The following is a 13,353-nucleotide window of genomic DNA, read 5'->3' as shown; positions in this document are numbered from 1 at the left end:
TATTTCTCAATTTGTCATTGTGTTTGCTGCCACTCTTTGACCTCCCTTTGTCTCTCATTTCCATTTCCTCTTCCTCTTTCTGTAACCAGCCTGGTGTTAACAAGCGGGCATCAACCATTTGACAGCGGCCATCAGCTGTATTCTAATCTCAGTCTTTTTGGTGATCCAGAGTTTTCCAGTTTTACTCTTTTCTCTCATAAGAAGTATCTTGACTGCTTAAATATCTTGATCTTGAAAGTACCATTTTGCCTGGCAGGCTTTCATTCAAATTGTCCAGGCCAGATATGTTCTCATTGCAATGAAATTGGCCCATCTCCAATTGACTATTTTTTTTCTTTAAGTGGTCTATATATTTATTTCATGAGCCTAAACCTTACAATAGAGAGAAATTAAACCTTTTCTCCATTCCAACCCTTGATGGACAGGGTCTCACCCCGAAACGTCACCCATTCCTTCTCTCCAGAGATGCTGCCTGTCCCGCTGAGTTACTCCAGTTTTTTGTGTCTATGTTGATGGACAGAAACAACATGGTGATTTGTCTAGGAACCGGAACAGTGCCTCATAATTTTGCTTGAGCAGCTTACAAGCCAGCGGCATGAATATTGATTTCTCTAACTTCTCTAACCCTCTCTCCATCCCTTCCCCACCCAAGTCGCACTAACTTTAAAATCATCTTGTTGAATGTCATTGTCTGTAACTCGGTCTCACCTGGCTCATAGCTAACAATGACCTGTCTCCTTTATCATCGGTTTTTTTTGCATATCTTTTGCATTTGTTCCATATCTCCCTATATCACCGTCAATATCCTCTTATTTCCCTTTCCCCCGACTCTCAGTCTCGACTCAAAACGTCACCTATTCCTTTTCTCCAGAGATGCTGTCTGACCCGCTGAGTTACTTCAGCTTTTTGTGTCCATCTTCGGTGATTTGTCCAGAAGCCCTTTGATCACTGGGAGGACTCATGTCATGACTTTGCCTATGCAAGGCAGCTGGAGACCCTTCTCTACTTACTGCAATTAATGTGCCTCCCTTCTAAAAGATGGCCATGATTACAGTACCTCTGAAGTACTGTGGTCCACTTCCCAGGTGAGGGAGATTAGATTATGAATTCATGCCAGATGTTCCTCCCTGCCACAGTTTAGAACTTCAGTAGGGCACCATCTGCTCCATAGACTATGTTATTTTCCATTTGGCAAATCATCATTTCAGCCTCTTGTTTGTTAGCGATGAGTCTGGAACAGATTGTGTTTTGTGGGAAGGAGTCATGGATACCCATGTGAAAGACTAAGTCCGGTTCAAAGTGTTCTTCACAATGTTCCTTCCAGTAAGTACTAAGTGGCTTTCAGTCTTTGATAAATTTACCTCTCTTCTTGGTTCTCTGTGGGTGATTGGGCCATGATGATCCAGAGAGTGATGAAGAATTCATACCTGTTGTGCTTATCAGCGAGTTGCTAGATCTGCTGCACTCAATCCATTAATTTTTCTTTATGTCGTGAATTTTTTTGCTGGACTTTTGAACAGCGGACCTTTTTTTTTTATCCCCAGAGGCGCAATCTAGTCACGTCTTCAGTTTGTAATTAACTAACTCCTGGATCTCTTGATTATTCTCATGAAACCAATTCCAGTATTTTCTGGTCGACATGGAATGTTTTATGGTAAACATGGAATGTTTTTGTATTTTAAGTGAATAAGGACAAAACCTTACGACAGATGGCACAATGGGCTAAGTGTTCGGCTGGCATCCGGAAGGTAGCTGGTTCGAATCCCGCTTGGAGTGCATACTGTCGTTGTGTCCTTGGGCAAGACACTTCACCCACCTTTGCCTGTGTGTGTCCTTGGGCAAGACACTTCACCCACCTTTGCCTGTGTGTGTGGATGTAATTATGTGAAGCGCTTTGGGGTCAATGCAAGTTGACTAAAAATGTGCTATATAAATAAAGAAATTTAAATTTAATTTAAAACATTTAGAAATTTAGATTCCCAACGCTTGCAACATTTTTTCTTGATAAAGAAAATCTGATTTAAATTCAATTGGAATTTATAATGTATTACAGAATATGGTCAAAAATTGATTTTAAAATATTCTATTTTTAGAATGTCTTTTTATCAGGTGTTGGGCATATTGGATACGTCATTGCCAATGTGTCATAGGTGAGAGGCTCACAATGGTATTTAATGACAATTGATGCTGAGGTACCAAAAAATAATCTTTACAGTAAATAGATCAAAGTACAAAATGTTTAACTAAATTAATATTTCTTAATTTCTTCCCTAGTTAATGCAACGTTTTACCAGAAATAAATCTTTTCCCTCTATTTTCCCCAAAACAGGTGTTGTTGGGAAGTAATCAGCCAACAATATGCTTGCATTCTGATTTACTTTGTGTGGCTTTTCCTTTGCAAACTAACCTAATTTCTCATTCCATCCTGCACTATTATAACTGTGAAGCACTCAGGTATTTTTGGAGGTCCAGGGCAAGAGCAGACATGGGGGAGTAATTTCAAGCATCCCTTCCTCCCTTTCCCTCTAGGCTCTTTCCCAGTAACATCGAGCATGGACAAGCCTATCCACAACCATGATTATGAATTCTTCACAGATTCTTAGCAGCTAATATACGTGATATGATCAAGCATAAGAGTGATACTGAACAGAAACCAGGTGTTCAGCTCACTGAGACAATGCTAACCTTCAAACACTCGTCCTACATTAATCCCACTTTTATTCTCTCTACATTCCCATCAACTGCTACCACATTCTACCACTCACCTACCCTCCTAGTGACAATCCTCAGTAACTAATTTATGTATCCACCTGCATGTCTCTGGGATGTGAGAGGAAACTGAAACACCTGGAGGAAGCCAACACATTAATAGGGAGAACGCTCAAACTCTACAGACAGACACAAAATGCTGGAGTAACTCAGCGAGAAAGGCAGTATGTCAGGAGAGAAGCAATGGGTGACGTTTCGGGTCGAGACCCTTCTCAAACTTTGGACACATTGCTGGAGATCCAAATTGAACACGGTCTCTGGCACTGAGAGAGTGGCTGGCTGTATCACTGAAATTCCTTCATGGCAAATCAGTTATTCCCCGCCTCCCAGCTTAATCTATTGAAGGTTGATCTCATTTTCAAGAAGAACGCAAAATCATTATTCAAGATTGTGTTTGAACTGGGAACTCTTTGTCACAAAACAAATGCACACATGTTTTAGCTTCAGATGTTAAGTGTTTGCTCAATTCAAACCACAATGCTTTTAGTCTGAGGTAATTGAGTCAAGTCCTACTAAAATAATATAGCGTTACCTGACTGTTATTACGCTTCAGCATTCATCGATTCATTATTGGAGGATATATTCTTCATTAAAGATTCCAGAACACTAAAAAATACAATCTAGAGTTCTCCTGTTTAAGAAGGAACTGCAGATGCTGGAAAATCGAAGGTAGACAAAAATGCTGGAGAAACTTAGCGGGTGAGGCAGCATCTATGGAGTGAAGGAAATAGGCAACGTTTCGGGTCAAAACCCTTCTTCAGTCTGAAGAAGGATTTCGTCTGAAGAAGGGTTTCGACCCCAAATGTTGCCTATTTCCTTCGCTCCATAGGTGCTGTCTCACCCGCTGAGTTTCTCCAGCATTTTTGTCTACCCGCAAGTTCCCCTGATGCCTTTGCCAGCATCTTTTCCTGAATAAGTAACACTTATTTTCACTATCACATGTGAGAGGTTGACAGTGCAGTATAGCCTTTACCTGCATAATAGTAATTACATTCAAGATGTAATCTTTCAAATTATAAAAAATGTTATCATAAAATGATCCAGATCTGTTTTCTTCCTGTACACTTTGGCATAAAGTTACAGGAATTATAGCTTTATTATGTACACCATAAATACATCAATTAATTTTGTTGCTGACAAAATTCTCAAGCAGCTGAACTAACCATCATTAGGACCAAAAATCCCAAATTACAGTAAAAGTTGCCAAGTAAATTAGCTTGATTGGGTTATTGCTGGTTTCTGTGGGTTCCAGCAAGGATGAAAGATCCAGCAAAGCTGCTGAATGCAGGTTGCAAAACCACAGGGCTGCTGAATCTCATGAATGCACAACTATTATCAGCTAAGAGGAGCAATGTCTTGCTCTCCTTCCAACCCATCTCTCTCTCTCCCCCCCTCCCTATCTACTCTCACACATCCGTTTCTCACCCTCAGACAGTTCAATGGATTATATTTCCGCAGCGACATTCTATTGCACTGTAATTAATAACAGTACAAGCAAATCAATCAGTGATAATGGCAGCAGAAAAGGAGAAACTGAACACACACAACACAGATTTTATTCCAGCTGCGCACCAGTTGATTGATACCTCTTGATGAAACAAGCAAAAGGATCACAAGATAAGCAAAAATACTCAAATACATTGTGAAATTCATTACATGATCAGTTAGAGAAACAAGATTTGTGAATGATGGGTGGAAATATTCTATAAATCCATCAAAATTGAATGAGCAAAGTAGAGGAATAATATTTAGATAAAGTATCCATGTTTATTCATAAACTCATTTTATTGTGAAGTAAAATCACTCGATGTGGATGTTGCCAGGAATGGAACATAGTACCAAGTGGTAGATGGGCTTTAGAACTGAGAAGGCCAAAGGTGGACTTAACTGATTCATAAAATTCTAGTGTCCTAGATAGAATAAATAGGAAGACATGGCGGCACCCAGTGGTTAGGCCACTTGCTACACGAACCCTCGGCAGTCGGGGGTAATGTCACGTGACTGGGCAATGGCGGGGAGGAGTTGTCATGGGGTATAGGGGTGTGTCCTAGTAGATATAACGAACCCCGGGTCAACCTTCCCTCGCTCCCTCTTCCTCTCTCTTGGTGTGAGTGTCCTGCCACCTCAGCAGGAGCTCAGCTCGAGCCCACGAGGCAACAACCTTGCAGCATCAACAATGACTTTTGTGTTAAGAGGACAAAACGTGCATGTATATCTAACCTATAATGCCTGAATAAAGAAACCGTTTATTCACGACGTTTGGTGCCTCTATAAAGGAAGCATTTCCTTTAGCAAAGAAGCCCAAAAACAAGGGTTTGAGAAATTAGAGGGGAAGTGGAGGAAAGTTATTTTCCCCTACACGGAATGGATCTGGAACTCATTGCTTGAAAGGAGAGGCAATGAACCTCAAAATTTAATTTTGAATCTGAATATGAACTTGAAAAGCTATGATATGTAGGACTACAGACCCACTGCTGAAAATTGGATGGGGTTGAATAACTCTTTTTCAACCAGCACAGACATAATAGGCCTCATAGTCCCTTCCATATTCAATGAATTGTATTCTCTGGCAACAAGGTTAATGACATGTAAGAGTTTCCAGGCTACCCGTGAGAGAGCATATTCAATAGCAGTAATATTCTGGGCTTTCCAAAGGAGCTTTAAATTAATATGATCTGAAATGTAAACCAATTCTAGCTTTCTATAAATTTAATGTTTACAGGAATTAAAAATATGCAGAGAAACAATGTGTATACAGAGAATTCTGCAAGGGAGAAGGGGAAGAAATTATTAAATTGAGTTTTTTAAATAATAGAAGAAGGGACTATTTCCTGAGGCTGGCTAGTCCATGACAAATTATCATTCAGTTTCAAATGTCGACGAAAATGCTGGTGAAACTCAGCGGTTGAGGCAGCATCTATGGAGCGATGGATATAGGTAACGTTTCGGATCAAAACCCTTCTTTAGTTTCAAATGAACATGGGGAGAGAGAGAGAGACGAGAGTTTAGGAGCAATTTTTTTTCAGACGGGGTATTACTGGAGCATTGAACGACTGGCCACAGGGAAAGTGGAAGTAGAGATTTCTAAAGGGAAAATCTACATGCATTTTAAATGCAGGTAAAATGTTGAAGATTTGCTTCCTTTCATAGTTGATTATTCTGGCAGAGGGCCAGGAGAGACATAATGGATCATGTGGCTTCCTTTGGTATTTTTATCTTGCAAGAGCTCATGGAGATAGAATCAATGTTTTTTGCAAAAAATATTAAATTCCTGATCCTAAGTAATTTAATTAGAAACCAGAAAGATTAGATATTTGTACGTCCTATGACTACTGTATCTCCTATAGATACTGTTAAGTGGGAGGAAGCTTAAATGAATGTGTTTCAGTGCTGTGAAACTTTTGTAATGGACACAAAACATAACTAGCTCCTTTTTTAGTTTTGTTCATTTAATCAATCAATCAATCAATTTTTATTTATATAGCACATTTAAATCAACTCGCGTTGAAACCAAAGTGCTGTACATAGAAAAATATGGGTTTCCATACAAGATAAAAATTAAGACACAACACACTATGGAATTTAACAGGAACGTCCCCCCACGGCGAAATAAACATTTCCACTGTGAGGGAGGGCAATAAAAAGTCCAGTCCTCTTCCTCAGTGTTCACCCGTGGTCGGGGCCCATTTGAGGCCTCCGTAGTCGCCGCAGCGGCAACCCGATGTTTCACGCCCTCTCGCCGGGATGATGGAGCTCTGGCTTCGGAGAGAACACTCTCAGCGGCTTGGAGTTCTGAAACGGTCGCTTCCTACCGGAGACCGCGGCTCCCGAAGTCCACAGGCCGCACTGGTCGGAGATTCACACTGGCGACCTTGGCGAAAGATCCCAGGCTCTGCGGTGTTGAAGTCAGCGCCGCCAGCAGCTGGAAGGTCCGCAACCGCAGCTCTGCGATGTTGGAGTCGACGGTCTCAGCACTCCGGAGCTTACCATGGTGATCCCCGGTAAGGCATCGCCCGCTTCGGAATGTGATGGTACTTCAGCGCTGCGACGCCGCCGAAGCTGAAGTTCTGGCCGGTCCCGGCAGGAAACGCCGCTCCAGTCCAGGTTGTAGGCCGCGAGGAAGGGGTGAAGATGCGGCTCGGAGAAAAGATGCATCTCCAACCAGGTAGGGACTGAGAAAAAGTTTCCCCCTCCCCCCCACCCCCCCACATAAAAAGACGACCTCCGAAACAAAACTTTTTAACATACTAAAATTTTTTTTAAAAAGGGTGAAAAGATGAACTGCAGGCAGGGCAGCCTTACACAACTTGTTCAGAGATACAGCATGGAAACAGGCCCTTCAGCCCACCATTCAAGTCAAACATCAATCACCCGTTCATTCGAGTTCTATGTTATCCTACTTTCTCATCCACTACCTACCCACTTGAAACCGGGGCACGTGGAGGAAGCGCTCGTGGTCACAGATAGAACATACAAACTCCACACAGGCAGCACCTGAGGTCAGGATCGAACCTGCGTCTCTTGCAGTGTGAAGCAGCATCTTTAAAAGCTGCACCATTGTGCCGCCCTAACTTCTGTCTGTCTGATATTATTTTATTATTTTCACATTAAAGAGGGCAGTGTGAGTGCAAGTTAATATGCAAAATAAGAAAGGCAATACAATCCAGTCCTTGTTCACATTCCTCCTAATGGTAAAGGTTGTGATTGACCCGCCGAGTCAATCACAGGCTCCTTCAGGAGCGGAGTGTGGGCCCTGTTCCGCGAACGGGGACTGGCCGTGTTCCGCGGGCGGGGTGCGCCGTGTTCATGGGCGGGGGCTGTGAGCACGACAGGCGCTGGGGGCGGGAGCGGCTTAGTGAGTCCAAAACCTGGAGCCGGGAACCGGTGAGCCTACACAACCTCCTCCACCACACACACCCCCCCTCCCCCACACACCCTCCCCTCCCCCCCACAGCCCCCTCCCCCACATACTCCCCCTCCCCCCCCCACACCATCCCCCTCCCCCCCCACACCACCCCCCTCCCCCACCCACACCACCCCCCTCCCCCCCACACCACCCCCCCTCTCCCCTCCCCCCCTCCCCCACACACCACCCCCCTCCCCCACACACCACCCCCCTCCCCCACACACCACCCTACTAGCCCCCGACAGGCCCTGTCTGAAGCCACCCCCCTCCCCTGGCTGCAGGACGCTCCCCGCCTGATGCCGTCCCCGTCCCCCGGCTACAGACCGCTACCGCCGTTGCGTTGGAGGAACAGGTGAGTGGTGGAATATTGCATTGGGGAATGGGTTGCGTTGGGGGACCATGCCTCCCGTGTGACCGGGACCCAATGGGTCCCACTTAGTCTAGTTGAAATTAAAATTAAACTGAAATTTTAAAAATCATATTTCAACCCTATTGCTTAATTCCCAAAATTATTGAAATTGATGATATGAACTTCAAAACTGTCCTGGTTTGTACGTGAATCTCCTACTGCAATCCTAAGTGTTTGTATGACCACATCTGGAACAGAAAGCGTTAATTTGTTAAGGAATCCATGCAAGTTCTTTCATCCATTAAGCTAGCCAAAGTCATATCAAATTGATCTTAAGAAGCAGTGACAAGCAGCACTTCTTTTGGACTAAATGAGTCAAAACATGAAGTTAATTTACCATTTTGGAAAATCTGGAATTAATAATTTATAGTTGATTTATTATGTGTAGAAGTTGAATACACAAGAACTAATTTTGATATTCATACATAAATTGTATCTAACATCATTTCGGATGAACTTTGGTCTTATTTTAGTTCATTTTATGCTGTAAGAGCACCTTATAAATTATAATTTTGGGGATCAATGGGACTTGTATTTGAAGAGGCACGATGACATTGTCAACATATGGTAGGCGTTTGAAACCTACAATCTGAAATAACCTGCTCAGCCCCCACATATGGAAACTCAAGATCAAATGCTGGAAAAAATATTGGAATATCTTTCAAAAGACAGCATAACATTTTTTCTATAAAAAAAAATTCCTCCCAATTGAACAGTCATTCTTTTCAGTGCAAAATTTGTTGCATGGTGAGCTAGTGGTACTTTTTCTTTCTATGACGAGTCCATTAACATGCTTCCATCCGTTGCTTAACAGCAGAGAAATATAGCCTATTTTATGAAGTGAACAAAGTCCCAATAGCTTAAATTCAGCAATCAAAACAAAACAGTATCAAGTTCAATTATTTCTTTATGCTCCCAGAAATTAAACTACATTGAGAATGCTGATTAGAACAAAACCTACAGAAGTTGTCTTTAGGATTGGAATTACCTCAACAATGAAAATCTAATTTATTTGACTGATAATCATCATCACTTAGATCACAGCGCAAAGCTGAATGAGCTTTCCATTTGAAAAGAATAATAAATAGTTCAAACTTTTTCTGTAAATTTAAGAATTTTAAACCGCTATCAGACAATTAGTATTGAGTAAAAAAGGAAGATATGAGAGATGATTTCTACAATGCATTAACTTGATTACTCACAGTTGCCAAGTAATTGCCCTCCCAGCTTCTTTGGAGGCCCAGATCACCTCTCTGGCCCTTCAGGTTTGCAAAGGCTGCGACCTTTGCTCTGACCTGCGGTAAGTCAGCAGGTGGGATGCTCTTAATCAGTTGAAATGCTCTCCATCTATCGGCAGAATTAAAATAAAATAACAATGCAATAAAGACTTGGCTTTACTGAGCACTTTTTACAAACTGACATTTGCAAACAATCAAAGTGTTTCAATTTAACAGATTAAAGAGGTTAATGATATTTTGGTTTAACATCTCATCTAAAAGATGACACTTCAGACTGTGCACAGTTCTCAGGTAGACAAATGTGCTGGAGAAACTCAGCGGGTGCAGCAGCATCTATGGAGCGAAGGAAATAGGCAACGTTTCGGGCCGAAACCCTTCTTCAGAATTGTGCACTATTCTCAATGCTTTGCTGGGAGTGTCATTGTTGGGCATCAAAGAACATAGGTAAATTAAGGTTTGAATAACTAAATATTAGTACAGTGTCCAGTCTGCTTCCAATATTAACACCAAAGTAGAAATAATTATTTTCTTCCTAATTTTCACCAATTTATCAGCCACGAAGACTCATCCAAGATTAATTTTGAATTGATAGACTGGGCAATGTTCAAGGACACGGCAACAGACTTGAACGTACAAACCGTGGTTGTTACTAACTTCCCAAGGGACTGTGTAACAGAGTGTGTTCCTACTAAGATGATCTGAGTATTCTCTGACAAGAAACTTTGGTTGAACGAGGATGTCTGCAATCTATTTAGGACCAGGTCTGCAGAACTCAAGACAGGGTCATACAAGAAGACCAAGAATAATCTTATAAAGCTCAAACTGCAATAGACTTTGCATTACTGAGGCTGCACTACATAGAAACATAGAAACATAGAAAGTAGGTGCGAGAGTAGACCACCAGGTCCGTCGAGCCCGCACCGCCATTCGCTCATGGCTGAACACTAAACAGACACACTTACCCACAAACAGTAGACACAAGACACAGAACACAAGACACTACCCTCCCCTTTATACCGCTATCACCCCTCTCCACCCCAAGAACCTCGTGATCTCCTGGGGGAGGCAAAAAACCGGATAAAAACCCAGGTCCAATTCGGGAAAAAAATCCGGGAAATTCCTCTCCGACCCCAATCCAGGCGATCGACACTTGTCCAGGAGATCACTCAGGTCTTACTATACTAACCATACCTAGGTCCATATCCCTGCCCTCTCCCTGTAGCCCCTTATCCCCTTGGCAGCTAAAAAAACATCTATTTTAGTCTTAAATATATTTAAAGTTTCTGCTTCCACTGCTCCCTGGGGCAGTGAATTCCATAAATTAACCACCCTCTGGGTGAAGAAGTTCTTCCTCATCTCAGTTTTAAAAGAGCCCCCCCTTATTCTGCAACTATGTCCCCTAGTTCTAGTCTCCCCGATCATCGGGAACATCCTCGGTGCATCCACCCGATCAAGGCCCCTCACGATCTTATATGTTTCAATGAGATCGCCTCTCATTCTTCTAAACTCCAAAGAGTAGAGTTCCAGCCTACTTAACCTTTCCTCATATGTCAATCCCCTCATTGCAGGAATTAATCTTGTAAACCTTCGCTGCACTGCCTCCAGGGCTAGTACATCCTTTCTTAAGTATGGACCCCAGAACTGTACACAGTATTCCAAATGTGGTCTCACTAATACTGTGTACAGCTGCAGCAAGACCTCCGTGTTTTTATACTCAATCCCCCTAGCAATAAAGGCCAAAACTCCATTGGCCTTCCTGATTGCTTGCTGCACCTGCATACTAACTTTTAGTGATTCATGTACTAATACCCCTAGATCCCTTTGCGTTGCATTACAACGCAGCTCCTCCTCATTTAGAAAATAACTTGCCCTATCATTTTTTTTCCCAAAGTGAATGACTTCACATTTATTAGTATTAAATTTCATCTGCCAAGTTGTTGCCCACTCACCTAGCTTATCTATATCCTTTTGCAGACTCTTCCTATCCTCCTCATCCCCTACTTTTCCTCCCATTTTTGTATCGTCCGCAAATTTTGATATATTACACTTGGTTCCCTCCTCCAAATCATTTATATAAATTGTGAACAACTGGGGTCCCAGCACCGACCCTTGCGGAACCCCGCTAGTTACCGGTTGCCATCCCGAGTATGAACCATTTATCCCCACTCTCTGCTTCCTATTTGTTAGCCAATCCTCTACCCATGCTAATATATTACCCCCAATCCCATAATTTTTTATTTTTAGCAATAGTCTCTTATGTGGCACCTTGTCAAAAGCCTTTTGGAAGTCCAAGTATACCACATCCACCGGTTCCCCTTTATCCACCCGGGTTGTTACTTCCTCAAAGAATTCGAGCAGATTCGTTAAACAGGACTTCCCCTTCACAAAACCATGCTGGTTCTGTCCGATGAAGTCATGTTTATCCAAGTGCCCCGTTAGTGTTTCTTTAATAATTGTCTCTAACATTTTACCCACCACCGATGTTAGACTAACCGGTCTATAGTTACCCGCCTTCTGTTTACTTCCTTTTTTAAATATAGGTGTTACATTGGCCATTTTCCAATCCACTGGGACCGTTCCTGCCTCCAGGGAGTTTTGGAAAATTATCACCAATGCATCCACAATCCCCACCGCTATCTCCCTCAAGACCCTTGGATGTAATCCATCAGGCCCAGGGGATTTATCCTCCTTCAGTCTCATTAATTTCCCTAATACCACCTCCTTGGTGATCTTAATAGTATTTAGCTCCTCCATTCCTACCGCCCCCTGTTTATCCAGCGTTGGAATATTTTTTGTGTCTTCTATGGTGAAGACTGATACAAAATACTCGTTTAATGCCTTTGCCATTTCCATGTTCCCCACCAACAACTCTCCAGTCTCACCCTCCAATGGACCAACGTTCACCTTAGCCACCCTTTTTCTTTTTATATAGCTATAAAAACTCTTACTATTAGTTTTTATGTTGTTCGCTAAATTCCTTTCATAGTCTATTTTCCCTGTCTTAATTAATCTCTTAGTTATTTTTTGCTGACCTTTAAATGCTTCCCAATCCTCTACCCTCCCACTATCTCTGGCTACCTTATATGCCCTTGCCTTCAGCCGAATACTATCCTTTATAGTTTTACTGAGCCATGGCTGACTGTTCTTACCCTTACCCCTTTTTTTCTTCATAGGAATAAATTTTTCTTGAAGGTTATACAGTATACCCTTAAACGTACACCACTGCTCATGTACCGTCTTATTCTTGAGTCTGCTATCCCAGTCAACTTTGATCAGCTCAGTCCTCATACCTTCATAATCCCCCTTATTTAGACTAAGCACCCTAGCCTGAGTTTCAACCTGCTCCCCTTCTATTTGAATATGGAATTCGACCATATTGTGGTCACTTGTTCCCAACGAGTCCCTAACTATGACATTTTTAATTAATCCTGCTTCATTACACAGGACCAGATCCAAGATTGCCTCCCCCCTTGTCGGTTCTGTGACATACTGTTCTAGGAACCCGTCTCTAATACATTCTATAAACTCTTCCTCTAGTCTACCCTGCCCAGTTTGGTTTGCCCAATTAATATGAAAATTGAAGTCCCCCATGATTACAGCAGTTCCCTTTTTACATGCGTCAACTATTTGCAGATTTATGTTCTGACTAACAGCGTCACAGCTATTTGGAGGTCTATAAATTACACCCACTAGTGTTTTTTTCCCCTTATTATTCTCTATCTGTACCCAAGCTGTTTCACTATCCTGATCCTTCAACGCAATATCCTTCCTCTCTATTGCCGTTATTCCCTCCCTTATTAAAAGGGCCACCCCTCCTCCCTTTCTTTCCTGTCTATCTTTCCTAATTGTCGAGTACCCCTCTATATTTAACTCCCAGTCCTGATCCCCTTGCAGCCATGTCTCCGTAATGGCCACGATATCATAACTATATATACTTAATTGCACCGTTAATTCATTTATCTTATTACGAATACTCCGTGCATTTAGATAAAGCACTTTCAGATGATTTTTACTACCCTTCCTTTCCGTTT

The 13,353-nt window shown here is 42.3% G+C and overlaps 1 protein-coding gene across 1 annotated transcript in view; it reads right to left on the bottom strand.

The window, feature by feature from the left end:
- myo1d (myosin ID) overlaps window positions 1–13,353 on the bottom strand; it is a 285,608-nt gene that overhangs the window by 98,971 nt on the left and 173,284 nt on the right. The window contains exon 18 of the mRNA XM_033035091.1: window positions 9,287–9,431. Coding sequence (XP_032890982.1) covers window positions 9,287–9,431 — 145 coding nt within the window. The remainder of the gene's footprint in view (window positions 1–9,286; window positions 9,432–13,353) is intronic.

Source organism: Amblyraja radiata, chromosome 16 (genome assembly GCF_010909765.2).
Source record: "Amblyraja radiata isolate CabotCenter1 chromosome 16, sAmbRad1.1.pri, whole genome shotgun sequence".
Taxonomy (NCBI): Eukaryota; Metazoa; Chordata; class Chondrichthyes; order Rajiformes; family Rajidae; genus Amblyraja; species Amblyraja radiata.
Note: the sequence above shows the minus strand (reverse complement) of the source record. Positions and strands in the feature narration are given on the sequence as shown.